The sequence below is a fragment of the Sporothrix schenckii genome, assembly GCF_000961545.1.
Source record: "Sporothrix schenckii 1099-18 chromosome Unknown Cont47, whole genome shotgun sequence".
In the NCBI taxonomy this organism is placed as follows: domain Eukaryota; kingdom Fungi; phylum Ascomycota; class Sordariomycetes; order Ophiostomatales; family Ophiostomataceae; genus Sporothrix; species Sporothrix schenckii.
The window spans coordinates 177,120-203,293 of NW_015971148.1; the positions used below are offsets into that span (position 1 = coordinate 177,120).

Genomic DNA, 26,174 nt, shown 5'->3' on the forward strand with positions numbered 1-26,174 from the left:
AACTTTTGTTCTTGTACGTCTTCTGTTCCTTCTAGAAGACTGCTCGGCAACGCCTCTGTACATAGGCTATTCCGGTTATGTTGACCGGAAGTGTATCGTGATGCGTGGACAAAATGACGATCCATGAAAGATGTGAGCAGGAAGCAAAAGGACGGATGAAAAAAGACTGGATGAAATGGAAGATGACTGTGCCGGTGGAAAAGTATATCAGGCAGTCGTCCTCTCAACCCGTTGGTATATTTTGAATCTGTCCGTCCATGTTTTTTTACACTGTATTGCCTTCCCCATCACATCCTTCACACATCCGTCATATCCCCGTTTTTGCTTTTCTTCACTCGTCACATCGTGCACGTTCAGGTCACAACAAACAACATGGTACGAAAGTCATTATGTGGTATATTGTCTTAATCTAGGTCATTGCTTGAGCTTGGTCCCTCTCCTCTAGTCCGTGTCAAAGAAACTGCCGGTCCCCTTCAGCATGCCGAGGTCGACGCTCCGCATGACCTGCCCATCCAGCCGCCGCACCGTCTCGTCGTAGCGCCACCAGGCGAAAACGACAACGGTGGCGACGACAGCGTGGGCGGTGACGAGGCCGATGCTGGCGGCCTTGAGGAGGGTCCAGAACCAGACGGCGTTGGGCAGGGCGACGACAAAGGCGCCGCTGACGAGCGTGCGCCACACGAGCAGGCCGCCGCACATGTCGACGGTGTTGCGCTGGGCGACGATGAGGTTGGGGGAGGTGAACTGGGCCGAGCGGCGGACCATGGGCCGCACGGTGGCGTCGAGCAGATAGGTGCCGGCGGCGAGGAGGCCCAGCAGGAAACTCACGGCAGGGAGGTGCACGGCGGGCACATCATCTGCGGTGCCGAGGGCGGCGGCCGCCACGGCAAAGAAGGAGGCGTGGTTGGCGCGCGCGGCGGCGGCCATCAGGCTCATGCAGGAGGCAATGTAGAGGCCAAAGGCGAGGAGGCCGACCAGCACGAGGAGCGACCCGACGGCGACAGCGACCATGTTGTGGCGCGCGGTCGACAACAGACGCGCGGTCCACGACGGCCAGGGCACGTTGATCTTGGCGGCCAGACGGCCCAGCAGGGCGAGTCCGCCGCCGGTCGTGGCCAGCACAGCAACCGTGGCCAGCAGCCAGGGGCCGGTGAACAGGGCACCGAGGCCGCGCGGCGACAAGTCAAACGGCAACGGTGCGAAGAAGAGGCCAACGGAGGCGGCCATGCCCCAGAGCGCGCAAAAGGGCAAGAGAGTAACCAGCGTCAGCAGGGCCGTCGTGGGCGCGGCCATGGCGCGGGGGACCTGTAGGAGAATGGCCACGTCTGTGGCCGATGAGGGAGACGCGTAGGACACGGGGCGTAGGTTGCCCGCGGTCACGTAGTCGCGCAGGGCCTCTCTGGACAGGACCGAGGAAAACTTGGTGCGCGGGCGCAGCGGCAGGGCCTTGTTGGACCATGCCGACAGCGGCACGGGCGTGTTGAGCGAGTAGTAGGAGCGGTCGTAGGTGGTCTCGGGCACAGCCAGCACGAGACCCAGGGTGGCCACCACCAGAAAGCCGCCGAGCACGGCAAACTGCGTGCCAAACGTAGACGAGGCCGTCGACGTCGACACGACGCCGCCCAGCAGCGGGCCGCCCCAGGTACAGGCCACGGCCACGAGATCGACCGCCGCCGTCCGCGCGTCCCGCTCGTGCGCAAAATATGTGTCGTGCACGGAGCCCAGCACCAGCACGTCAAACGCGCCCCAGCCGAGGCCCTGGAACACGCGTGCCGCCATGCACTGCGCAAAGTTGTGCGAGGGCACCGTGATGGCCCACATGGTGCCGATGAAGAGCAGCGCGGCCGACGCGAGGTAGAGCGGCCGCTTGCCCCACAGGCGGGAGGCGAGCAGACACGCAAAGCCCGAGCCGGCCGACACCATCAGGGGGGCCCCTGTAAGGGCGGCTGCCGCCGTGTAGGACACGGCGTATTGCGTTGCCACCTGGCTGTGCACGGCAAACAGCGCGGTCTTCATGACGCCGACGAGGGCCACAAACAGCAGCAGGGTGCCGTAGTGCGCCTCCTTCTTCCAGCGCGGCCAGTTGAGCGGGTCAGCTGCGTCATCCGAGGGTTGCGGGACGAGCTCGGTGCGGGTATGTTTGCCCTTGCCGTACTTGATAGGACGGCGCGTGGTGGTGGAGGTGGACATGGACATGGGCATGGACGTAGCCGACATGTTGCTGGAATACGACATTGGGCGGGGCCTTGTCGCGGTCGAGCCGCCCATGGGTCCGCGAACGGGCAATATGTCGACACGCAGCGACTTGGGCGGCTGGTACCGCGGCGGCGACCCGCCAGCAGGGACAGCAGGCGGTGGTGGAAGCGGTGCGGTAGGCGGTGCCGAGGGCGGCTGCTTGGGCGGTGTGACGGGCCGTAACGATACAGGCGTGGCTGACACGGTGTGTGGTGGTTGTGATGGCGCATCTTTGGACGGTGGCGACGGTGGCACGGCCAAGACGAGGCCCGGGTTGGCTCTCGGCTTTGGTGGAAAGGCAGACAGGGCCACGTTAGCGGTTTTTGGTGGTGACGACGGCCGACTTGTCTCTGCCTTTTCTGCCTTTTCTGCCTTTTCTACTTTTTCTGTCTTTGAAATCTTCTCGGCCGCTTTGGACTCGGCCAGTTTGGCGAGTTCACGCTCCAGATACTTTTCAAAGTCTTCGTCGGTGTCTGCGATATCAGCAAATGCTGATGGTTGGCGGCGTTTGTCCATGTTGCGGATTGTTGGTACGCGAATCAGGAAAAAAAAATCAAAAAATCAAAGAATAACGATATCGTCGCTGGCCAGCAGGCGAGGATAGGAGGCCGTGGCGGTCATGAAATAGGATCGTGTTCAGTACATAATGAGCATCGCTTGGATCGCACGTCGTCGGTCGAGTTAACTGTGGATGAGAAATATACAAACCACGGGAGGGAGGAAAGGGCTAACGGCAAATTACACGGCTAAAGAAAGAGCAAACCAAAAAAAAAGAGAAAAAGACAGAGACAGAAAGTGGCGTGAGATGCAGACGGACGACGGGGCCATGGATGGTATTAAAGCGAACGGCGACAGGGGAAGAAGGACGAGGAAAATAGAAACACGATCGAACCCACACTCAAAGGGACAGAAAACTCGGTTCTCGGTCGATGCGTGTCGGATGGCCACAGGAACAGACACAACGGGCAGCGCGGACCATTATGCGGTTCTTGTTCCATCGCGGATCGTGTGTCAGGCACCGAGAGTTGAGTGTGTATATCTTGGAAGTCGTTGTGTGTACGACGTATGCATCTGCGTGTAAGTGACAGTGCGTGCACAATGTGATGGGGCAACCCCTGATGTACTCCCACTGTCTCCAACCCCCTGCCTCGTGCTTCCCAGCTCCCCCACCGTCATGCGTGGCGATGCGTGGTGGAGCAGGGCTTCGTAAGGCGAGGCAGGGGTTCGACGGATTCCCTACGACGTATGTGAAGGCATGCGAGGGCTTGCAGGAGCATGCAAAGAAAGAAGAATTTTCAGTTCCGTCGTGAAGAGGCAGCGTTGTGGAGAATGAATACGAGTCGGAAGAAGAAAGCACGTTGTGGTCAAACACCGGATTCACTAGACTGTAGTTGACGACCCGTTTTGAAGAGACATTTTGTGCAAGGGAGCTGTTCATTCGCCAGGCGTGAAAAGCATAAACGAGCAAGGGACTGGAGCAACAACACAAAAGAAAGCAGTCACCGCTCTCTACAGGAAGGGCAGCTCCCACGAGATACAGTAAGACAAGACGTATTGGGTCCGAATGCAGTCTCCTTTTCACCACTCTCTGCACAACCAGTGGAGTAGACAAACACGAAGTGGCAAAGGACAAGAAAAGGAAAAAAAAAGAAAAAAAAGAAAACAGCGTCGAGCTCAGTCCGTGAAATCCTGGTTTTCGGCACTTTTCCCAGTCACCAGGGAATGCCCTGGACAGACTCCCCCGTCCGTCACAAAGGTGTTCCGTCTGATCTGCGCAGGCACCTTGTCCAAGACGTTTTCCTTTTTGGCGTTGGATGCGGCTGGGGAGCTGCGGACGCTTTGACCCTTTGGCCCGTTGACGGTTGGAACAGTGGGCGAGACAAAAGAAAAGCCTCAAGAAACATGCGACCGCATCCCTCTGAGTGAAAAGTACGACGTACTACTACTGTTCCTGCGAGTACTTGTACGACAAACTCAGTACGGCTGTACCCCAAACGCAGGTACCACCTGCCAGTGCTTGGCAACATCTTGGTAGGGCGGATGTGGCCAGACCAAGCGCAGGACGACAGGGGCCAGCTCCGGTTGGCTGGGCAGGTGTGCAGTGGGCTGGTGGAGAACAGGGATGCCCTCATCCATAAGAACGCCGAAAAAGGCGAAGAAAGCAACGGTAGGCTGAGCTGAAACAATACTGAAGCACGCTCTCGTGGATGCGAGAGGCCGGCACGACGACGCTTCGTTATGCACACGGGGATGAAAAAGGACTTTCACTTTGTCCACAGCAGCGACTCTGGTACATAATCTCTGGTTCATGAAACCGGCCGCACATTGTTGCGGTGTACTTTGTGCAGTTCAGAGTGGGTGAGTTGTGGACAGCGATGCTCATCGCGCAAAAACGACAGTGGACACACTGATTTTCATGGAAGCGTTCAAAACACGCCACACGATTCTCATGATATACTTGATATACCGAAGCGCATTCAATAGACAAAACTAACGGACAAAACAAAATGGCGGCACCCAACGGGACGGCTAAATCAAGCAGAGGCCGATTTTCAGGAACACAAACTTGGAGGATTACAAAAATAGACAGCCCGCGCCGCAGGATAAACAGAATACAAACGCAAACCTGGAATCCGGATACACTGTGACTCTGAATCCCGGGTCGTTTGCATGGCGCTGTTTGGGATGCTCGTGATCATGTTTGGCATCGGAGGTGGAAAAGAGCACTTCAGCAATGCATTGTGAGAAGGACGAGCAGAAGAAACGGAAACAAGACAAACAGCCAGAAAAATCAATGCAGTCTCAAGCACCCACCACACTCAAGTCCACTTGGGAGCGTCATCGTTGGGTGACATAGCCTGGTCAACCGCAACCGCAAAATGACCTGCTCTGTGTGTCTCGACGGCCTGTTTGGTTAGCAATGAAATGCATCGAAGCATGATTTGGCGCGCCAACGGCAGGCGGAGAATTATTGGAAGTCCGTCACAACGTAGCCACCTCCCACGCCCTGGAGGAACACGACGAACACGGTCTGACTATGGCTTTTGGGCAGTGTCGCCTTTGGCCATTTCTACTCCATCTGTTGTCAGCGCTGACCGCTTCAATGCACACCACCCTGCTTCCAGACCAAGTCCACCGTGTCTTCTAAGCCCCAGTGGCGCCTTTCATTCCGTGGATTTGCACATTGATGTGACACTCATGTTTGTCCTGTATGTGTCGTATTTGCCGTTTTTGTCGTGCTTTAACGTTACCACTCTTGTGTTGGCTGGTGGAGCACAAATTCGCCCACGCTTTATGAGGAGATAACAGTCCGAAAAAGAAAAGATGCCGTGCTTTTTTAGGAAATAACAGTGCTTCGAAAAAGAAAAGGATGCCGTATCGCCGTTTTTGTTTGGGCACGAATTAGTATTTGTGTTGACAAGAAATACATGTCCACTTAAAGTAGGACGTTTCTGCTGTACTTTAACTGAACTTGGATGCACCTACCGTACTCCATTAGCGGGGCAAGTCCACTGACGGGCCGCTAATTCAATTACCGGGCGTGGTCGTCTTGTAGGGCTGTCCCATTCCACAAACAATGCACCGACCTCATTTACCATTTTCACGGCTAATTGGAAAGTGTAATTGTGTTTGGTATGAAAGACATAAATGGTATGGTAGTTGTAACGTCAACAGCCTGAGAGGCTCCGACCGCACTCGCTATGCAAAATAAAAGCAAACCTCCATTCTCGGGTCTCGTCCTGCAACGTCACAGCGATGACATCACCACCCCGCGCATCCCATGAGACGCGTCCTGTGCTTCGACCGCCTCCATGGCCAGCAGCAGCTCGTATGTTCGCACCAGCAGCTCCTCGTACTCGAGCACGAAGCTGACGGGCGGTTCTTCGGGGGGCATGGTGGCGCGGCGGAAGCGTTCGTTGTCGAGCTGGGCAGCAGTAACAAGTCTGTTGGCCGGCACAGCCCGTTCCGTCACACGGAACCGCATGCCGACGTGTTTGCCGGTGTAGGCCCATAAGACATGCTGGCTGGTGTCGGCGATGGAGGGCGGCTTTTGCGAGGCAGTCTTGGTTGATGCACTGGCCGATGCGCTGGCTGCTCCCTCCGCTGCCGTGGTGGCCGTCGCACGCGTGTCGAGCCAGTCGCGCCAGACACGGATGACGCCATCATTGATGTTGACGCAGTTGAGAAACATACCCGGCTGGCCACTCGTCTTGACCAAGTTTGTAACGGTGCACAGCTGCGAGAAGAGCTCGCCCTCGTCGAGGTGGACGTCGTAGCATACGAGGGGCGGGCCGCTTGCCGCACCGGCGGTACCCTCTTTTACTGTCTGGAGGGCCGTCGCCGCTGTCCCGCCCGACGTCGTGTCCGACAGCAAAAAGAAATTCATGGTGCGGCGGATGGCGCGGTAGTTGCGCACGTGGACATCCGATGCGCTTGGAGGTACGGGGCGGAAGCGACTGTACATAGTGGGCAGCCGGCGCAACGTGTCTTCGGGTCCATTGTCGGCACCGGACTCGGGACACGGCAGGTCCAGTCCCTCGGTGCCGAGATAGGCGCAGTTCAGGTGAGGTGATGAGATCTTGGCGCTGGGGTGATAGCACGCGAGGATCAGCTGGTGGTTGGCGAGTGCGACGGCATGCCGTAGCCGGCGGTACAGCAAACGTGCAACAACGTTGTGGAACCGGCGGTTGACGCCCGCAAACTTGAGGAGGGCGGACGTGGGAAAGAAGTTGAGGACGTCGTCGAGCAGCTCAGGTGGTAGAGAGTTGACTGGCGGCGGCGATTTTGTTGTCGGGGGTGGTAGGCCGATTATGGAAGCGGGGGGTGGCTTTTGGGAGGAACGCTGCTGTTGTTTTCCTTCGTCTTCTCGACGTTCTTGATGACGCGGCTGCTGTAATGGCTGCATGGGCTGCCCAGAGGGGGGCATTGCGGCAGAGGCAGTGGAGTCCTGGTCAAAGGCCATTTTGGAGAGGAGCTGCGTGGGTTGTTGATGGTAAATGGAGCGAAATGATGCCATTGTCTCGTGCTGCGATAAGAGGTAACTGGACGAACGGATGGTCTCATAAGTCCGATAACAATGCAGACAGAGCGGATTGGGCGCCATGACTAAGATGGTCTGCGCTAATGCGGATGAGTGCCGGTGCTTTTTGGGCGTCAGCTAAGAAGAGCATACGTAGTGCAATTTGCTCGAAATGGACCGACATATGTTGCGGATATGCATTGCGCAAGGACTGTAATTTATAGGCGTGGGCGAGCTGATGATGTAGACCGTAGAGTGTTGTCCACATGCTGAAATTAGAACCCAACAAGACAAGCTCGGAGCCATTTCGATGAGTTTTGACTCCGGCTGGAGGTTTTCTCCACAAGTCCAAAGCTGTTTCGAGTCTGCGAGTGAGTGTGTGACGCACCTGGGTGGTGCCGGCGGAGACATCAGTGAGATCGAAACCCCGGCCTGACGTGCGGACGAAATACGACACAAACAGGGCGTGGTTGTGGGTTTTCGGGTAAGGCGATAGGGCAGCAGAGGCGAGTGAAGTCCAAACCGGAATCAGTAAGGGTCCGGGAGTAAGCTGACGGTCAGAAAGTTGGGCATTGTGTGGGCAGTTCGTGAGAATCGCGCATTTCCAATGCAGAATACAATCCCACGTCCCATTACCATCCCTCTCCCTCACCCGTCCTCTCTGCCATCTCCCCTTACCATACTTGGCCAAGCTGTGCATATAATGGAGGTTCCCCTCCTCTAACTAGGCTCAAAGAAGGTATACCTTACATTTCTATCTTCGCCTCGGTCTTCACCCAAGTCCAAGTCGACCCTCACGTTTTCTCCATCCAACCTAGTTCTTTCTTAAGATCCCTTTCTGAACCGCAGACATAATGTCTATCAAGAACGTTGCCGTTGCAGGAGTAAGTGAAACTGTTATCACTCTTTAACCTACAACTGTTATCGTCGACACACCTTTAGTAAACAAACATAGAGCAAGGGCGCCCTCGGTGTCCCTATTATCACGGAGCTGGTTAACAGCGGCTTTACCGTCACCGTTTTAACGCGCGAGGGCAGTACCGCCACGCCGCCTGCGGGTGTCGCCGCCGTTAAGCCCGTCGACTATAAGTCGGTCGAGTCGTTGTCTAAGGCTATTGCCGGCCAGGACACTATCGTCTCCGTGCTAGGCGCTCGCGTTATTAGCGAACAGGTGCCGCTCGTTGAGGCCGCCGCGGCGCCCGAGAGTACGGTGCGCCGCTTTATCCCGTCCGAGTTTGGTCTCAACACGCGTCAGACGCGGGGCCAGCCTATCGGCGTTATTCTAGACGGTTATAATAAGATCGCGGACTTGGTAAAGGAAAAGTCCAAGGTTAAACCGTCGTTGACTTGGACTAGTATTAGTACCGGTCTCTTCTTTGACTGGGGTTTGGAGCGCGGCGTGTATAGTATTGACGTCGACAAACGTACCGCTACTATTTACGACTCGGGTAACGAGCGATTCCAGGCCACTAACCTACCCTTCGTCGCCAAGGCCGTCGCCGCCACGCTTAAACAAGCTGGTGGTAACCCGGCCGACGACAAGACCGCGAACCAGCACTTGGAAATCGCGTCCTTTACCCCGACACAAAACGAGCTCCTAGCCGCCGTCCAAGAGCTAACGACGGGCGGCGCCGACGGCTGGACCATCACGCGCGTCGACTCGGTCGCGGCCCAGAAGACGGGCGCCGAGAAGCTGAGAAACGGCGACCTCTCGGCGATGATAGACCTGCTGGGCGTGTGGCAGTTTGCTGACGGCGCCGGCCACGCGCCCGACACCAACAGCCCCACCTTCGGCAACACGGTGCTGGGGTTGCCGCTGGAGGACTTCAAGGTGGCGTTGGCGGCCCATTTTAAGAAGTGAAGTAGTTCAAGACAAGTAGCTGTTAGGCACAGACTGTTCATGACGGAAATTCCGCTCCAAATGGCTAGTATTGAGGCCACGACGTTTGCCACCACCAGCTATACACATTTTCTTGTTCCATCCATCTTTTAATGATGCTGCAATTTCCTCGCATCTTGCACTTCGCAGCTCAGTGAGCTTCAGAGAGTCTATCTGCGACTTGTCTGCGGGCCTATAATTAAATTAGTATACAATTGATACATTATTATAAATAGGATACACTTACCTCTAAAACTTCTTTCTCTTTCGTCACTGTGTTAGAAATATTATTAGAAGGAGTTATGTACATTTGTATGTAATACTTACCTCGAGAGCGGCTTTTTTGGCCTAGAGACCGAGCATATTAGTAAAATGTATAACTCGTTATCGGACAGTTAAAGTACGCACAGTGAGTCGGGCCTCTAAGATCTGATATATAGTTAGCGAAACTCTTAAAGCATCCGAATCGATTTATATACGACATACCGCGATCTGTCCTTGAATACACCGTATCGGCTTATTAGTTAAAGAACGAGATTCTAAAACTGTTCGTAGAGTGTACTATACCGTTGCTTGTGCCTCTTTTGTTTTCACGGCGAGCTATTTACACACTTTGATTAGTATATTGTTATAAATAGCCATCAATAGGTTATACGTACGTTGGCAATCAAAACTTCTTTGGGTACAGTGGCCGCCGGAGCTAACTCGGCAGCGGCGTCAGCGAGTAAGTTCATGCCGTCATTGTCGTCCATCTTGTCAATTTTGTAGAGAGAATTGAGCGTGGGAATGGGATATGAGTGGAGGTTGCTTCTGTGCCTGGATCAAATCTCTCTTCATAACACTCCATTTTACTTTCAATTTCCTTTCCTACATCTATCTAAGAATATACCTCAGTGACACACCATGCTTGTGGTTTTACCAGTACCAAAGTTTAAATAAACATAAGATCCCAACGCAATTCATTACAGACGGGCGGGTAGACTGACAGCAGACTCGTGTCTAACGCAAGTATTGCTTCTGGATTGTCGTAAAAGTCCCCGCACACACCACGTAAAAGAGTCGACAATGTCGTTCGCGGCATGTTGTACTGCCTCCAAAACAGGTAAGGAAGTCGACGCAAGCCGAGACTGAAATCGAAGCTCCAGGCGTTAAACCGGGCAAGGCGTTTGTAGTGAAGCTCGAGCGCCCTGGTGGCAGCACAGCATCCGGTTTTCGTGACACGTTTGTGTTGTTGGCGATATGCTCTCCGCACCACCCAGCGCGATTCGCGACACACGGTCCAGAGAGCACCGTCATCCATGAGGTGAGCTACCGGAGGCCGGCCCGTAAGGCTGCCGCGGACCTTTCTGAACGTAGTGAAAAAAATGAACGCAAGGCGGTGGCGCGGCTGCCGCCTCCCACACCATTAAGCGGATCTCAGCCGGTAGATGGATAAAATTGTGAAATACGGCTTCGTCGTCTGATTGTGTCGCTCTCCTTTTTGTTTTCTGTTTTGGTCTAAGCCGTGTGATTTTGGTGTCTTCTTGGATAAGTTGTCGCGAAACTGTGTACAGGCTGGTCGTAGACTGAAAAATTCTCCTGAGGCCTCTCAGCTCCATAGTTAGAGGTTGATATGTGATATCACGAGTCCAGTCGAGACTTTTTGTCCTGTCTGTGCTGTTCCACAGGTCTCTGTGTAGGCGATTCACCTTGTTGTCAATGAGATGGAGTTTTGCATCGGCCAGTTCAAGCCTGGCAGCGATCGAAAGATAATCCATTGTCGTAGTTGTGGGCGGCGCTAAGAGACATTTGACGCGGAAATGTAGGTTCGTGACCAAAATAAAACAGGACTGGGCACAGAAAAACGGCGCTCCAACTCGTTTTTATCTTTTTCTAATATCGTATTACTGAGTCTAGGTAGTACCAAACATGTGAGTGGCAATGTTCCTTACACACATTGGAAAGGCAAATGCCTGTTGGTAATTTAGTCGGGTCGCACTGCTTTACATTTTCACGATATGAGAGCGCCATTTAGCGCCACCGACGAATCTGCAACTCACAACTAAGACCATGTGTAGTTGCATTCGCGTCTCTCGACAATTTGGTCGCTGACAGTGAGGAGAACGGCCTGAACCGCGGCGGCTACTTGACCTTCAATAAGACAATCGCAAAGTGCCGTTTGTGGTTGGACACGGATAAATCAGCAAAGAAGGGCGGGGAAGCAGAGAATCTCCCCAGAGAAACCGACGTTGGGTTTTGAGACGTCAAAATGAATGGCGGTCATTTCACAACGAAAGCCACATGTAGCGACAGGAGGATCAGTAAACTGGATCGTCATACGTGTGGCAGTCGAAAGGATGACATAAGATCCTTAACCGAATTAACAAGGCCGTTTCTGTTGCTCCAAATGGCTGGGCATAGTCGGATACAGCCTCGCAATCGACTAGATAACAGCACGCGAAAAGAGCACTCGCAGGTGCCTAATGGCCAACCAATCACTCACTGTTTGCAGAAGCCAGCCAGTAGAAATAAGAAGTCAAGAGACGCACTATTGCGTGCAACTTACTGTTGTGTGCATCCCTTTGTAGAAGGACGTTGGTTGCGCCTTCTCAGCAAGGCTGACCTAGCGTCACTCCTCGGGTCGCGCCTTCTAGAAAAAGCTGGCCAAGGCGTATCGGAGGACAACAGTGGGGACCCAAGCTCCATCAATGGCCGGCCCACCTAAAAAGTGTGCGGAGTACGACATACTCAAAACTTCATATGCTATTTTTGGACCTTGCCCGAAACGAATGTCACAATATCAACAAACGCAAACAGATGCCAACACACGCGCCTGCGTCCGCAACACATGGAGAGCGACTGCTTAGAAATGGACATGGTAGCAGACATGTTCGGTCAGGTAGACCTTGGCCAGCATGATGGCCCTGGTGGTTGTGCCCCAACACGCACATCGACCGCCGCCGCCCTGCCCGATGACTCCCCCGCCGGCCTCGTTGCCCGGTGGGCGGTCTTGATTGCGGAGTACGAGGCCTTTCAGGAGGCACTGCGCGTCGGGGTCCAGCAGCTGCACTGGCCCGGTGTCCGACAATACATTTCCATGCTGCACGCTGAAGCGCGGCAGACAAAAAGGCTGGCGGCGGGCGCCTTCGAGGACGAGCCCGAAAAGCGCCGGGGCGAGATGCGGCTGGCCGTGACGACCCTGGCGGCCAAGGAGGGCATGTGGCGGGTGATCAAGACGTGCCGAGGGGTGATGGCTTTGGACAGGCGGTTCCCAAAACCGTTACCGTCGCTGACGGTGGCAGCGGCCGCGGCGGCAGGGCCGCCCCAGGAAGGGACGCCGGAGCGCACGAAGTGGGTGTTGGCTTCACAGCAGCGCAGGAGACGGATGTACGATGTATCAGCGGACTCCGGCAGTCGCACGGAGGGCATGTTTGTAAATGCGGTCGTGGACAATGGGCGGTCGTGGATGCGGGTGTTAACGACAACAAATGCGCAGCTTCTGGTGGAGATGGCCGAAAACGGGTGGGAGTGGGGGTTGGCCGAGGGCGAAGATGACGAGGAGCAGGGCGATGATGCTCTCGCGGACATCTCCGACATGTCGCTGGTCATCCTGGCACTGGGCCTCATCGAAGCTGCTCACGCCAATTGCGTCCGGGGGGCGTATCCTCACATTTACATTCTCTTGACGCGGATGGGCGAGACGGCGGAGGACGACGGGACGGCAAGCCAAGAAGAGGCCGAGAAGAAGAAGCAAGAGTGTGCAGAAATTGCCCGCTACTTGGGTAAAGTCCGTCGCGGCCTCACCGCACGAGCAGCACGCTTGCCTCCCGACATTGACGGCTGCCGCTTGCAGATCGAGATCCATAGCGCCCGCGACCCCCGGACGACAGCCCAGCCTCCGTCTGACCTGCAGGTCGCTCTGCAACGTCTGCTTCCCGACTTGTCGAACCGTCTCACGCCCACGCTCAACATCGACACGTCGATCCTGATTACGCTCACGTCGGACATTACCAACTCGTCGGTCGAGGTCAGGGACTGGCACCCGTGGCAGCGTGTCGACGAAATCACGCGCGAGGCCAAGCGCCCGGGCGGCGTGCTGCGGAGTCTCATGGAGGATGCTCTGTGCGGCCGGCGTCTGGTGTGCACGCGCGAAGCGGCGCAGGCATTCCGTGTCATGGTCTACGACATGGCACAACCCGGCGAGCAGGAGCGTGCCCGGGTGCTGTTGGGCGAGGGCGACAAATCAGGCGTCGATCGGCAGACACTGGTTAACCGGTACCGGGAGCTCTCGGCGTATCCCGACGCCATCCCAGACGACCTGATGCTGCCGGTTGTGGTGGAGACCAGGCCATGGGGCCTGGACACGATCATGTCTGTGTCCGGCCTGCAGTCGCGTGACGCCACCCCGACGCTCGCGCAACCGCCGTGTCCATCGCCCGCTCTTCCTGCCGTGGCGTCGACCATCGCCAACGAGATGAATGACACGCATCCCACACTGTCCGTCTTCTTCTACGGCTGGGCCATGTGCTACACGACAATCACGACCAACCTGGCGGCCCGTAATCGCATCACGCGCTTGCTGGAAAGGCACCGCACCTCGAGCGCGGAGAAGGATCCTCTGATCTGGGTCTGTCGCACGGCCCGGAGTCTTAATGCGACCAACCCGCGCGACGGACGAAAAGAAGTAAGCCTCGAATGTGGGCAAAGAGGCGCAAGGTTGTGGAAGGGCAATGGCATCACCCGAGTCAACAAGCAAACCGACAAGCTTGAAGGCACGGTTGATCGTTCTTCTCTTCGTCCTGCGACCGACGGCAACCTGCGAGAGTGACCGCACGCAAACCCGTGCGACTGCATGCCGGTCCGCCCGCGACGGCGAGCACGATAATACGAACGGTAGGAACTGTGCTGGGACGTGGACTACGAGGCATCTGTACTGGCGCATGCAAGGCCGTAGCGTTGAGCTGCGCGGCCAGGTTCGCCATGGCAGTTACCTGGCGATGCTTTGTAAGTACCAAGCCTAGAAACGGGAATCTAACTAGATCAGTGCCGTCGGCTGAGAAAACATGATGTATTTCCAAGTGGGCGCTGTGGCTCCTTCATCGACGCTTGCTTTCAAATGTCAGTGGTTTAACCAAATTCTTGCTTATGTCTAGGCCAGAACTTTGCTAGACTAATCCGTTGGCATATTCTTGATCGTATCGTCCAATTCAAGCAAAAGAGATGGATGAACTCGGATGAATATGCGCTGCATCGGTAGATAGACATAGGTACGGCACCTCTTTATTCCGACAAGACAAGGCACTCTTCCGCTCGGAACTCGAGGATGAGGTTGTCATCAATGGTGAGTACTTTCATGCTTTCCACTTGCGGGACAGGGACGCTAACACGCTCATAGCTAAACCCACTATTGCACAGCTCCATTTGTCACAACGCATCGTCGTGGGCTCGATACTCGCCGTTGGAAGAATTTCCAGAGGCAATTTGACATTTGTCGTGTAAGCGACTTGATGAAAAGTATATGCCCAACAGCTCCTGTGGCAGATATATTCCCCTCCTATAAAATCTGGTTCAGTACTTTAATGAACATCCAAGAAAGAAGACCCTTGGTAATTTCATTACGGTACTGTCGAAATATAATATATGTACATACATGTTTTTCTCCATCAAAGAAATGTGAAAGAAACCTTTAAAGTGGAATTCCGAGCCGCAACATGAAAACAATCCAGACTACCGACTGGAAATGATACTTCGTCGCCGGCACGGATCTTCTCCATGTCGAAAATGGCAGAGGACTGGTTACTTAGAAGTAGTTTTGCCTCTTTTTCTGTGAGTTTTTCTAATCTGTAGCGTAATTTCTTGGGCTCCGTGCCGCCGCAAGGCACACTTAAGCCGTCATACTCAAACCGAATTTCAAAAGGCAGAATAACGTGTAGTTGTGACATGGTGCCTCCTTCGACACTATCGGGCGAGAGCGTGCCTTCAAGGACGGCGTGCAGAATATTTTCACCGGGAATATCAGATTGAGGACCATTCGCTCCGTCGGTGAGTGTAGAATCCTGAATCGACAGGGTGGGCCGAACAGGAGGGGATTCGATATCGGCCGCTGTGTCTTTTGCACTGGCAGGAGGTTCTGCATCCTGATCGACAACGCTGCTCTGGTGTGGCAGGGTGTGCGAGCTTGCCTTTGAGGTGGTGTCCGACACAATACCTTCGACTGCGACTTCTGCCACCAGTGGCTTTCCTACTTCATGGGCCATATCCACCGATTTTGGCGTCTCGGTCTCGTCATGATGTCGCACGGCTACCGTCACTATCGACGTCAGCGAAGGTAGCGTGGTAAGTGTGCTCTCGTTTGGCCCTGGATATTCCGTCTTTCTTTGTCGCTTCTGAAGTGTAACTAGGCTGCTTTTGATCTGGTCTGCCAACACTGTATTGAATCGCTTTTGAACTTCGACGTTCACAGTTGCAGGAAGACGCCATCCTGGGTACAATTTTCCGTGATGTCGCGATGTGTATATTTTCCCGTGCATTTTTATGAAAGAATTGCACAGGAAGCAGGCGTCTTTGTTTGAGCGGACCACTCTAGGCGGAAAATACGGATGTATCTCGGATGGAGACGTCTGTTTCTGCTCAATGTAAAAAAGCAGCTGAATCTCGGCGTGTATCTTTGCGTCCTGTAGTGTTTTCCTGGCTAAACTTTGGAAACGACCCGTTGGTGCATCACGATCTGTTTGGAGACAGCGGAAAATGCGGTTGACCTCCTGACGCGTGAGCTTAGCAGGGCTGTACACCTGCTCAATTTTGGACGACATGTCCGGGACGTAGTCCTTTCCAGGAAGAGCTCGGTGGAATGCCGTGGGTGGAAGATTGACAGTTGTAACACTGGTTTGCCGTATGACCGGTACCGTCTTAGCCATGCGGTACAGAAACTTTGCCACTTTGTAGTACCGCGCCACTTTTTGAGTAATATTTAGAAGATTGCTTCGAGCGGTCGGTTCCATGTCCGAATTTGGGATTTTGTTGATCGTATTGTAAAGGCCAAGCGTGCCATGTAGCTGGTGCACCCCGAAGACCAATTGTTCGAGCCGAGCAGGTACCTGGTACTGATGCCATGCATCGAGCAGTTTCATCACCGCCCTTGCAGCTTCGATGATTAGAGAGGTTTGTGCCGCTGTCAAGTTGACCGAGCCTCCCTCATGCACGCAACGTCGCTTTAGAGAGTTGACAGCCTGTTGAAGTGTGCTTTTGAAGGCTTGTTTTGGCTTGTTCCTAGTATTTGGGACCAGACGAAGGCGACAGAGAATGCGTTTCTGGCACGTCGATACGATCGCCGTGAACACATCTCCCTCCACGCTATTTAAGGAGTCGCCTACTTCGCTCGGAGGTCGTCCAAACCTGGACAGTGGCTCCAGGACGCCTTCCAAGCCAGTTTTAAGCCTCTGGAGGACTGGCCTCCCATCGTCCTGTCCCCGCTTGTTTATGGCAACCAAAACACGGAGGGATGGACTTGTGTGGTCCTCCTCGATGCAAACAGCCGCGACATGGTCCGGATTGTCCGAGATGCTGCAGAGAAAGGAGAGAGCGCTCGTCAATTTGCGTTCTTGCTCAAACGAGAGGATGTATCCATCCTTCCACTTGAATCTGAGCTCGTCGTCCACGTTATTCTTTGCCGGCTGCAGGGGAACTGTATGGAGAGCATGCAAGAGTGCAATGTTCTCGGCACAAACCACCGCGGGTTCTAGGGAAGGAAGTGCCATCTTCGTATTTCCTCTTCAAGTTGCTGAATCACGCAGGGCAAACGAATACGCATGTCGAACAAGTTACAGGCAAAGATTGAATGACCGGCCAAGGACATACCTGGGCACACCCTTTCTTTTGTACCCGTCACTGCCTGTTGAGTATTCACAAGGCTACCCCTCCCCCTCTTGTGTAATTATGTACGTGTTTGTCATACCGTCCAATGGGAGAAATATATTCTATGCACATGCGAGCTGAAAAGCATACAAAGTGTCGCAATTGCGTCTGAGCCGCAGTTCTTGGAAATGGACTCGTGGTCCAATAAGAGTGAAGATGGGTTGATGATGGCTCCAAACGTTTGGTAGATTTACTAAATACGATTTGCGTGAGGCGAAACCTGTCATCAGTCCCGAATTGCCTGCTATACATTTAATTTATTAATTCAAAACATTAACACAGTAGTGATATACAGTCAACAGTGATGCCGTTCCCTATTGCTTATGCATGCCAGACAGGAATCCCCGCACAACATTCAGAGTCAGCCGCGCCACATTGTTGTCATATGCGTCCCAGGCCAGCGAGCAGTACCAGTTGATGCTGCCAACACTAAAGACGGCGCCGCCGCCGGTGGTCTTGTAGTAGACCACGTCGCTGCGGATGCGGTCGGTCTGGGTGCCGAGGGTGTTGAGGGCCGGGTAGCTCAGGTCCTCAATGGCGATGCCAAACTCGTCGCTGTGGCCGGTGCTGGAGGCCAAGACGACGGCGGCGGCCGGACTGCCGTTGGCTGTGTCGAAACGGTCAATCTCGTCGCCGGACGCACCACCGCCGAAGCCAGCCACGCCAAAGAGGCCCGCGCCCGTTGATCCGTCCGGCCCGTCGGCCGTCTCGTCGGTGACGCCGTCAAAGATCCACTGGAACTGGGCCTCTCTGGACGCCTCGGTGCGCCGAAACGGCACACCCAGCCCCGTGCCCTGGGCACAGAATCCAACGCCGAACAGCGTGTTGCAGCTCAGACCCCGCGACCGCCACAGGCCGCCGCGCTGACCGGCCATGCAAGTGACGTGCTCGCCGCCGTGCAGCGAATAGGGGCGGACGCCGACGTCGCCGCGGCGGATCTCGAGGCGGTGGGGCGCGTGGTGGTCGTTGACGGCGCTGACCCAGTAGAAGCCGTTGCCGCCCATGTACATGAGACAGCCGCCGGCCCGGGCGTAGGCGTTGTAGGCGCCAAACGACTGGAGGGTGGGGTACTCGGGGTGGCAGCCCGTCATCACGGCCGCGAAGCCGTGCAGGGCCGACGCGCCGCGCGCGTGCAGGTCGTGGTCGGTCAGGATCTCATAAGGGATGCCCTGCTGCTCGAGGAGGCCGACCATGAATAGATCAGCGGAGAACTCGCGGGGCCGCGAAAAGGCCCACATGACGTAGCCCGGGCGCATGTTGAGGATGGGCCGCTTGGCCGTCGAGAAGCAGACCCCGGAGCTGTCGTTGTGGCGGTCGTAGGTCGACAGGCCCAAGTCGGTGCGGCGGCGCATCTTGTAAAACTCGCCGCTCTTGACCGTCTTGTCAATGTCGAAGCCGGGGCCGAGGTCAGCGGTGTTGACGCGCGTTTTGTCGTACAGGCGCTCGTTGGCGTAGGCTAGGTAGGTCATGGTGGAGAAGACGAGGCAGACCTTGTCCTTGTTGGTTTCGGACGCGGACCACTGGTTGGGGCGGACGAAGAAGACGATGGAGTCGGAGTCTTTGCCTTTGCTGGACTCCGTCACCACCTCCACGGCATACGCGCCCGACCGCGTCGTCTCGGGGATGGTGACGGCGAAGTCGGTGGCCCAGTCGGCATCGTCCATATCGTCGTCGTGGAAGTGGATGGCGCCGTAGCCATACTTGGCCTTGGTCCAGTCGTTCTCGGAGCCGTCCCAGTTGTAGCCCGGGAGGGCACGTGTGGGGGCGTTGATCAATATGCCATGGCGGCCGTGGCCAGAGGTGTCGACCATGCGGTTGCTCTGCATGTCGAGGGAAAAGTCGTACTTGGCAAGGGTGCAGGGTGTGGCGCTGTCGAGAGCTTTGATGGAGAGACTGTCGATCCGGCCGTTAAAGAAGTCTGCCGCTAGCTTTCCGTCTCCCTGCGCAGCCGCCACAAGAAGAGGTCCCGCCGTGAATGGACGGGCGTCGGCCGACAGGGTAGACATGGACGACGTCGCTGCTGGAACGGCCTCTGCACGGAACGCAGTCGGTGCCAGGTCCAGCTTTACTTGGTTGCCCTGGATGACGAGCTTGACCTTGGCCCACACATTGAGCTCTGGCTTCAGGCCCGTAGCCACGGTCTCAATATTGTCTCCATTTCCGACACGGACGTCCAGGGATCCCTTGGTGCCCAGAGTTATGCTGAAGCCTGTCTTTGTCTGCTCGTCGAGTGCTGACACCAACGTCTGGTCGTGGGGACACGCCAACAGCCATGGCTGCACGTAAAAGGACACTTGCACACCGCAGGCGGACACCGGCGGACACCAATTCGTCACGCGGCCATACGATCCTGGATGTGCGGACTGGAACCGGCCGGGCTGCGTGCCGCGGGGGATGGCAGTGACTTCTTCTTCGACCTTCTTCGGAGAATGCTCCAAGTCGATGCCTTGGATTAGGCGGACAGTGCGGTGTGTGTACTCGGGTTCTGTGCAGGAGACCTGGCGGTGTTAGATGGGGCAGATTCTACAAACGACTGTTTCTGGCGCGCACTGCTCTGAGGTACCTTGATGGAAATTGTGTCACCCGGTGCAGCAATCCATGGCTCGGCGTAGCCAATAATCTCCACTGGGTAGTCCTTGTCTGGCTGAAGGGCCATGATTGTCGATGGTGATGTTGCCGTTGTGTGATGACGAGAATGGACTCTTGCTCCGAGTAGGAGAGGTCAAAGGCAAAGGATAGACACGATGAAGGCAGGTATGATGCAAGGACCCTGAATACACAGATACCAGGTTCGTAGAGGGGTCGAGTCTCCGGTTATCGCACACTGGAGAGCTTGCAGGTCGGCAGAACCTTGCAGCACGTCGTATCGTCGAGCGTTGGAGAGCACCGACTGGTTCGAGTCACTAGGCCAGGAATGGAGAATGGAATGGAGCATCCGCTGCTACAAGCTCGGACAAAACGCAGTTCTTTGCCAAAGGAGGAAGTCCAGGGCCTATCTACAGTATCTCTTGTGCATCTTGTGCTTGAATCCACGGAATGCGTCGGTGTATGAGGTGCACCTCCGCAGACGACATCGTCGCATCGTTGCATCGTCGCGTGTTTGATCGCATCGACAGCTTCAAAGCTTGTATGGGTCCAGGACAGGCTGCCGCTGGAGCGTCCCACTGCTGCGGAACAGAACTTCCTAATTCAGACAGAACATGTTGCCTGGCCAGCGATTGGTCAGCTGTCAACGTCCCGACACGGTCGGCTGTCTTGCCACATTGGATGGCTTGGGCTCGTACTTACGGAATAGTGTTCCATAGCGTGCGAGTTCGTCGTCTGGCTGGGGCTAGCGTAGTTCCGACAATGTCGAATAGCGGATGTCGAACAGCGGCTGTCGAGTGTCGACTGTCTAGCGTCGAGGTTTACAGTAGAGTGCCGATTGTCGATTGGGAACTGAACTTGCATGTGCCTTTCCTGGTTCGCTTTGCTTATCGTCAGGTCAACTTCTGGAATCGATCCAGGCCATCAGCTATCGGCCAGTTTCAATGTGTTCAAATAAGAACTATTGATAAGTCGTCCGAGACCAAAGTTGTCCGCCGAAAAAGAAGAAGAAAAACAGATAAAACAGGACAATCAAATCGACTGCCATCCTGGAGGACTCCTCCGCAAGCTATGACTCGCCCTGAGCATCCACCAAACAACTCCTGTTTTGGTTAGTTAGTCCCCTTCTTTTCCCCAATGAATGTGCAACACCGACGCTCTACTTTCCTACGTCTTGTCTTATTCCACATAACCCGTACACTCCAGAAACGGTAATAAGGAACACGCAAGTTTTGTTTGACAACGTCCCTCAGAAGCAACGATGCCGGACAACAAGAATAAAGCACAATCAAAGCATCTAGCTAGTTGGTGTCAACCGAACTGTCTTGCCGATCTCAGACAAGCAGACCGAGTCACGCAGCACGAGCCAGAATGGGACTAGTTGCAAGGTCAATTGGGGCAGTTGGTTCGAGCTGTGGTCCTTTGCCAGTGCAATCGACAGAACAGTGGAGAAATAAAAGACGACCACTTCGTATGTCGTACATGCCGGCCACGAAACGACTCTTCCTTTGTTTCGAGACGGCAGCTCCGAGGCAGACAACTCGGTCCAAGTATACAAAGAAGCTCGGAGGACGGAGGAAAGGGGGAAGGGGACCAAGAAACTATCACAATCGCAAAATGGATATTTCGTACAGTGGCTGTCTTGTCTCTGCCATTGCCACACTGCTTTACCAGATTTACCAGAAGGCGCCTCCTGCTTCCTCCACACCTCGCCACCCGTCCAGTCATGCTAGTTTTCACATTCACATTCACCTTCCCCCTCCGCTATCTAGTAGGCTCGATCAAACCAAACTACAACCACCAGCACCAACGCTAGTTGCAAAGCGGGCCATGATAAGCGTCTGTCCCAGGATTGAGGGTGTCTGATGTCCCCATTTTCATTGCCCCCATTGATTCCCCCGGTGTTGTAAAAGTTGAGCCTCTCACGTGGCGCCAAAGTGGAGGACATAACGAGAAGGAACAACAGCGAAAGAGGAGAAAGAGAGGAGACAGAGGAGCGGAGAGAGGGGTCTGAGGGGAAGGGGGGATTCAGCAATCTTTTATTTTATTTTTTTCTCTTTACTGTGGACTATCTTTTTGAGATTGTTCTTGGCCGACCTTGTGATAACGGCTTGCAGGTTCATTCATTTTGTTCTCATTCTACGTCTTGATGCGAGTTACGGACGTGCACGAAACAATATAAGGACCACCCCCAGCATCCAAAGATGGCTTCACAGCCCCTTCTTCCGCGCGCACGCGGCGGACCTGGAGCGAATGCGAGCAAAAGTGACCCACGCAACAGCAACCACACCAACAATAACAATAACAACAACAACAACAACAACAACGACGAAAACGGAAACACAACCACGACAGCCACAGACGCGGCACGCCGTCGTTCACGCAACGGCTGTTTGACGTGCAAGCGGCGCAAGGTGCGGTGCAACGAGCAGCGGCCGCGGTGCTACCACTGCCAGCGGCTGCGGTTTGATTGCGTGTGGAAGGAGACACCCGGCGCCGCAGTGTCTATATCGCAGGCGCAGTCTGCGATGCCGTCGCCATTAGCGGTCCAACCACAGACACAGCCGCGGACCTTGTCACAGGCGCAAGTACAGTCTCAGGTGCAAGCGCATTCGCATGGCGAGACGTCCCCCTCGCAGAGCGACACCGCCGACGGCACGCAGCCGCTGTCGGGTCCCGCCAGCGGCCCATCCGGTCCCGGCACTGGAACCGGAACCGGTGCCGGAACTGGAGCTGGAACAGGCCCCGGGACGGGCAGCGACCAGTCCCCGTCGTCGGGCCTCTTCGACTTTGCGCAGTCCATTGTCGACGGCACGCTGGACCTCTCGTCGTTCCAAGACATTTACTTCCCGCCCGTCAACCTCAACGACTTTTCCATGCCCATGGCCGGCGTGGAACCGCATCCGCACGACCAGCACCAACAGACACAAGAATGGCTGCTGGCGCCTGCCCCCACACAGTCGCCCGAGCAGACCACCACACACGCCGTCGCCAACACCGCCGCCGCCGCCGCTGCGACAGGCCCGCTGGAGATGCTGCCGCCGCAGCTGCCCGACGTCGACCTGACTCTCAACCTGCCGCCGATTCTGGACCCCATCGAGAACGGCCCCAAGGGCGCGTCCGTCAAGGCGCTGTTCCACCGCATGGCCACGGCGTCGCCCATGTTCCGCGCGGCGCTGAGCGCGTTTGCGACGATCCAGGCGACGACGACGGCGGCGCGCGTGCAGTACAAGCAGTACTACGACCAGGCGGCCGCGGCGCTGGCGGAGCGGCTCGACGAGGGCTGGCATGGGGGCGATCGGACCGGCACCAACACCAGCAGCAGCACCGGGAAACACGGCGACATGCGGCACATCTTGGCCACCATTTTCTTCTTGACATACATCAATGTGAGTAGAGCCAGTGCAGAAGGAGTTTGACCTCACATCAAAATTTGACGACCGCATTTGCTGACGAAACAATCGCCCAACCCGCTAGATGCTGACGGGCCAGCTGGACATGGCGTGCGACAATCTGGAAAAGGCGCACCAGACGCTGCAGCGGGCCGGCGGCGTGTGTGCTCTCGGTGCGGTGGAGCAGCGCATTGTGTCGTGGCTCCGGCTGCTCGACGCCCGGACGGCCTCGGCGGGGGGGCCGGGGCTGCTGGTCAACGACACGTCGGGCATCATCTACCCGCTGACGCCGAGCACGGCCTCGGAGAGTGCAGAAAACATGGACCGCGCCGGGCCATCGACGACCGAAACGGGGAGCATGAGCACCAACGGCAGGAGCGGCAACAGCAGCAGCAGCAGCAACAGTAACACGGAGGCGCCGACGGCGCACGAAGTCATTTACGAGATGCTCTGCCAGCCGGGCATCGTCTTCTACCAGGAGGTGCAGACCATCTCGGTGCGCATCACGCGCATTGCCCACGCCCACCGCAGCCGCGGCAGCGTCGAGGACGAGACGGAGGTCATGGCCATTGCGGCGACGATCCTCAAAGACTTGGCCTCGCTGTACGCCCGCCGGCCCGCCATTATGGACGCCGCTGTCCGCGCCAGCGAGAGCGGCGGCAGCGGCAGCGACAGCCTCACGAGCCTGCTGTCGCCGTCGCTATCGTCCGACATTGTCCGCTCCTACCAGACGTACATGGCCAGCTTTTACGCCTGCTACATCCACCTGCACCGCGTGGCCCACCGCCACTTGGCCCGCTCGCAGTCCGTGCTGACGGCCATGGACAAGATCAAGACCATGGTGCACGCCATGGTCGCCGACGACGGCGAACGGGGCGGTGGCAAGGACGGCGGCGGCGAGGACGGCGGCGGTGGCGGTGGTGGCCAGATTATGGTCAACATGCTGTGGCCCCTGTTTCTGTGGGGCAGCGAAGAAGACGACCCTGACGAGTGCCGCTGGATCCTGAAGACAATCCGCAGCCTGCACCACCTCGTGACCAACGCCAACATGACGGCCAATGTCCTGCAGGAAATCCAGACGCGGCAGCAAGAGGCCGGCTGGCGTGTGGACATCCGGTCGGTGTGTCTCGAGCTGTTTAATACGACATTTGCAATAGTATAGCTGGCGGGTGGAAGTATATATATACTCTTTTATATTGATTGAGAATGGACTATGGAGTTTCCCAATGCGACCCATTATTCGTCAACTCGTCACTACATCAATTCCTTGAGCTCCTTCATGTCATCAAATTGCATGTGTTGAACAAGTCAATACTCTTCTTGGACCCCGTACACTGGTCTCCCTGACCATCCTTAACAGTTGATGCCCAGCCAGGCCGTGTCGACGCGCAGGTAAATCAGCTGGTTGTTGAGGCCTTCGTAAAACAGACCCACGGTGCCGTCGCCCAGCGGCGTGATGGTCGAGTAGGACGTGGCGCCCGGCGAGTAGGCGATGCCCGACGACCACGTGTTGCCGTCGTCGCACGAGAAGCGGGCGGTGCCGTTGGCCCGCGACGTCTTGCTGTTGGCGTTGGTGAAGAGCAGGATCTTGGCCTGCGCCGAGTTCTCGGCGGCGTTGGGGTACAGCCGCGAAATCTGGCCGTTGCACGCCGGGTCCGGCAGCTGCGTCTCGGTGCGCGGCGTCGTGTACGTGAGCCCGCCGTCGTTGGACAGGGCCACCTTGCGGTAGCCGCTGCCGTCGCTGGGCCGCGAGTTGAGCATCACCGTGCCGTTGGACAGCTCCACCACCTTGTTCTCGTCCATGCCGGTGCCCGTCGGCGTGCCCATCTGCCACGTGGCGCCGTGGTCGTCGCTGTAGACGCTGTACGCCTGGTACACGACGCTGCCGCTGGGCTGCACGACGCGGCCGAGGTACTGCTGGATCAGGCGGCCCGCGTGGGCGCCGTACTGCAGCTGGATGCCCTGGCCCGACGCCGCAAACTCGCCCAGCACGGCGCCAACGTCCGAGACCGACCCGACGGGCGACCCGTTGGGCTTGACGGCCGACGTCAGCAGCGGCGGCACGCCCACCTGCGACGACGCCACGGGCGGCAGGTTGGGCTGGTTGGTCGGGTCTGTCGACCAGCTGAGGCCGCCGTCCGTCGACACCGACACCTCGGCGCTCACAATGTTGCGGCTGGTATCGTTGTTGCCCAGCACGCTGCTGGCAAAGCTCGCGTCCTTGGAGAAGACGTGGAAGTTGAACAGCGTGCTCGTGGCACTGTCATACACATAGCTCGGGTCGCTGAACCCGTACGCCAGCACACCTGTCCCCGCGTTGGCCGCCTGGCCCTCCGCAATGTACGTCATGGACCCCCACGTGGCGCCGTAGTCCGTGCTGCGGCGCTGCAGGATCGAGTTGGGCGCCGGCGCGTCGGCACCTGTGGGCCGGCCGTCAAAGGCCGCCAGCACGACACCGTTGCCCAGGCTCTGCAGGGACACGATGCGGTAGTAGTTGAAGGGGCCCGAACCAGCCGTGGCCAGCGTGGTGTTGGTAATGAGGTCCGAGGAGCGGTGCGCCGGCGCAGCAGCCGTCAGCACAGCCAGGCCGAAGCCGGAGAGCAAGGAGGACCGCATGGTGGCAAACTGGGGAAGAAAATAAAATAAATTAATTTATAAAAAGAAAGTAACAGATGGGCACCGGCAAGACAGTGCAAAGGGCTCTGCTAAGAGAATGGACTGCCTCGTGGATGTGGAGTTTTCCCCGGATTTGACCCAAGAGACGTCTATGGACATACTATGTATTTATACTCCGAAATCAACTCGGGGGACTGCTGTCAACTGTCAACAATCATGACGGCATTTGCGTACGCAAGCTGCATCCCCTGCTTCCCACGTTTTGTCGATATTTGGATAAGCGGTTATTTCAGACCGTATCAGGAGAAGCAAATCACCGTGGCGTTGGATAACATGCTCAAAACGATCTCCCATCCTTCCGCTCGAGGTCCACCCGCAGTCCACTCGCTGTCCACTCGCAATCGCGGCCATGCGAATAGCTTCACTTTGTCTACTTAGCACACGTCGTATCTACCAGTTTGATTGCAGACGTCGTAAAGCGTGGAGAGTGGATCTCTTCCCCGCATTTTAGTGTATCTACTGCGTATCTGATCGTGACTGACCGGTTGTACGA

At 56.2% G+C, this 26,174-nt stretch overlaps 8 protein-coding genes across 8 annotated transcripts; 3 read left to right on the forward strand and 5 right to left on the reverse strand.

Moving 5' to 3' along the window:
* Positions 1 to 441: 441 nt before the first annotated feature.
* On the reverse strand, positions 442 to 2,751 carry SPSK_03106 (major facilitator superfamily transporter; the record flags this gene model as incomplete). The annotated part of the gene is made up of 1 exon (XM_016729947.1): positions 442 to 2,751. The coding sequence occupies one exon, from the start codon at positions 2,749 to 2,751 to the stop codon at positions 442 to 444; it is 2,310 nt and encodes a 769-aa protein (XP_016584613.1).
* A 3,232-nt stretch (positions 2,752 to 5,983) lies between these two features.
* SPSK_03425 (uncharacterized protein) lies at positions 5,984 to 7,198 on the reverse strand (the record flags this gene model as incomplete). Its single annotated transcript, XM_016730263.1, has 1 exon — positions 5,984 to 7,198. One exon carries the CDS (start codon positions 7,196 to 7,198, stop codon positions 5,984 to 5,986), a length of 1,215 nt encoding a protein of 404 aa, XP_016584614.1.
* Positions 7,199 to 8,109: 911 nt separating this feature from the next.
* On the forward strand, positions 8,110 to 9,116 carry SPSK_03494 (nmrA-like family protein; the record flags this gene model as incomplete). Its single annotated transcript, XM_016730332.1, has 2 exons — positions 8,110 to 8,139; positions 8,211 to 9,116. The coding sequence occupies 2 exons, from the start codon at positions 8,110 to 8,112 to the stop codon at positions 9,114 to 9,116; spliced, it is 936 nt and encodes a 311-aa protein (XP_016584615.1).
* A 2,866-nt stretch (positions 9,117 to 11,982) lies between these two features.
* SPSK_03176 (uncharacterized protein) lies at positions 11,983 to 13,941 on the forward strand (the record flags this gene model as incomplete). Its single annotated transcript, XM_016730017.1, has 1 exon — positions 11,983 to 13,941. The coding sequence occupies one exon, from the start codon at positions 11,983 to 11,985 to the stop codon at positions 13,939 to 13,941; it is 1,959 nt and encodes a 652-aa protein (XP_016584616.1).
* An 835-nt stretch (positions 13,942 to 14,776) lies between these two features.
* Positions 14,777 to 16,870, reverse strand: SPSK_03147 (uncharacterized protein; the record flags this gene model as incomplete). The annotated part of the gene is made up of 1 exon (XM_016729988.1): positions 14,777 to 16,870. The coding sequence occupies one exon, from the start codon at positions 16,868 to 16,870 to the stop codon at positions 14,777 to 14,779; it is 2,094 nt and encodes a 697-aa protein (XP_016584617.1).
* Positions 16,871 to 17,341: 471 nt separating this feature from the next.
* Positions 17,342 to 19,683, reverse strand: SPSK_03102 (uncharacterized protein; the record flags this gene model as incomplete). The annotated part of the gene is made up of 2 exons (XM_016729943.1): positions 17,342 to 19,525; positions 19,591 to 19,683. The coding sequence occupies 2 exons, from the start codon at positions 19,681 to 19,683 to the stop codon at positions 17,342 to 17,344; spliced, it is 2,277 nt and encodes a 758-aa protein (XP_016584618.1).
* Positions 19,684 to 21,817: 2,134 nt separating this feature from the next.
* SPSK_03100 (uncharacterized protein) lies at positions 21,818 to 24,167 on the forward strand (the record flags this gene model as incomplete). Its single annotated transcript, XM_016729941.1, has 2 exons — positions 21,818 to 23,002; positions 23,091 to 24,167. The coding sequence occupies 2 exons, from the start codon at positions 21,818 to 21,820 to the stop codon at positions 24,165 to 24,167; spliced, it is 2,262 nt and encodes a 753-aa protein (XP_016584619.1).
* Positions 24,168 to 24,358: 191 nt separating this feature from the next.
* Positions 24,359 to 25,621, reverse strand: SPSK_03408 (sialidase-1; the record flags this gene model as incomplete). Its single annotated transcript, XM_016730246.1, has 1 exon — positions 24,359 to 25,621. The coding sequence occupies one exon, from the start codon at positions 25,619 to 25,621 to the stop codon at positions 24,359 to 24,361; it is 1,263 nt and encodes a 420-aa protein (XP_016584620.1).
* Positions 25,622 to 26,174: the final 553 nt, after the last annotated feature.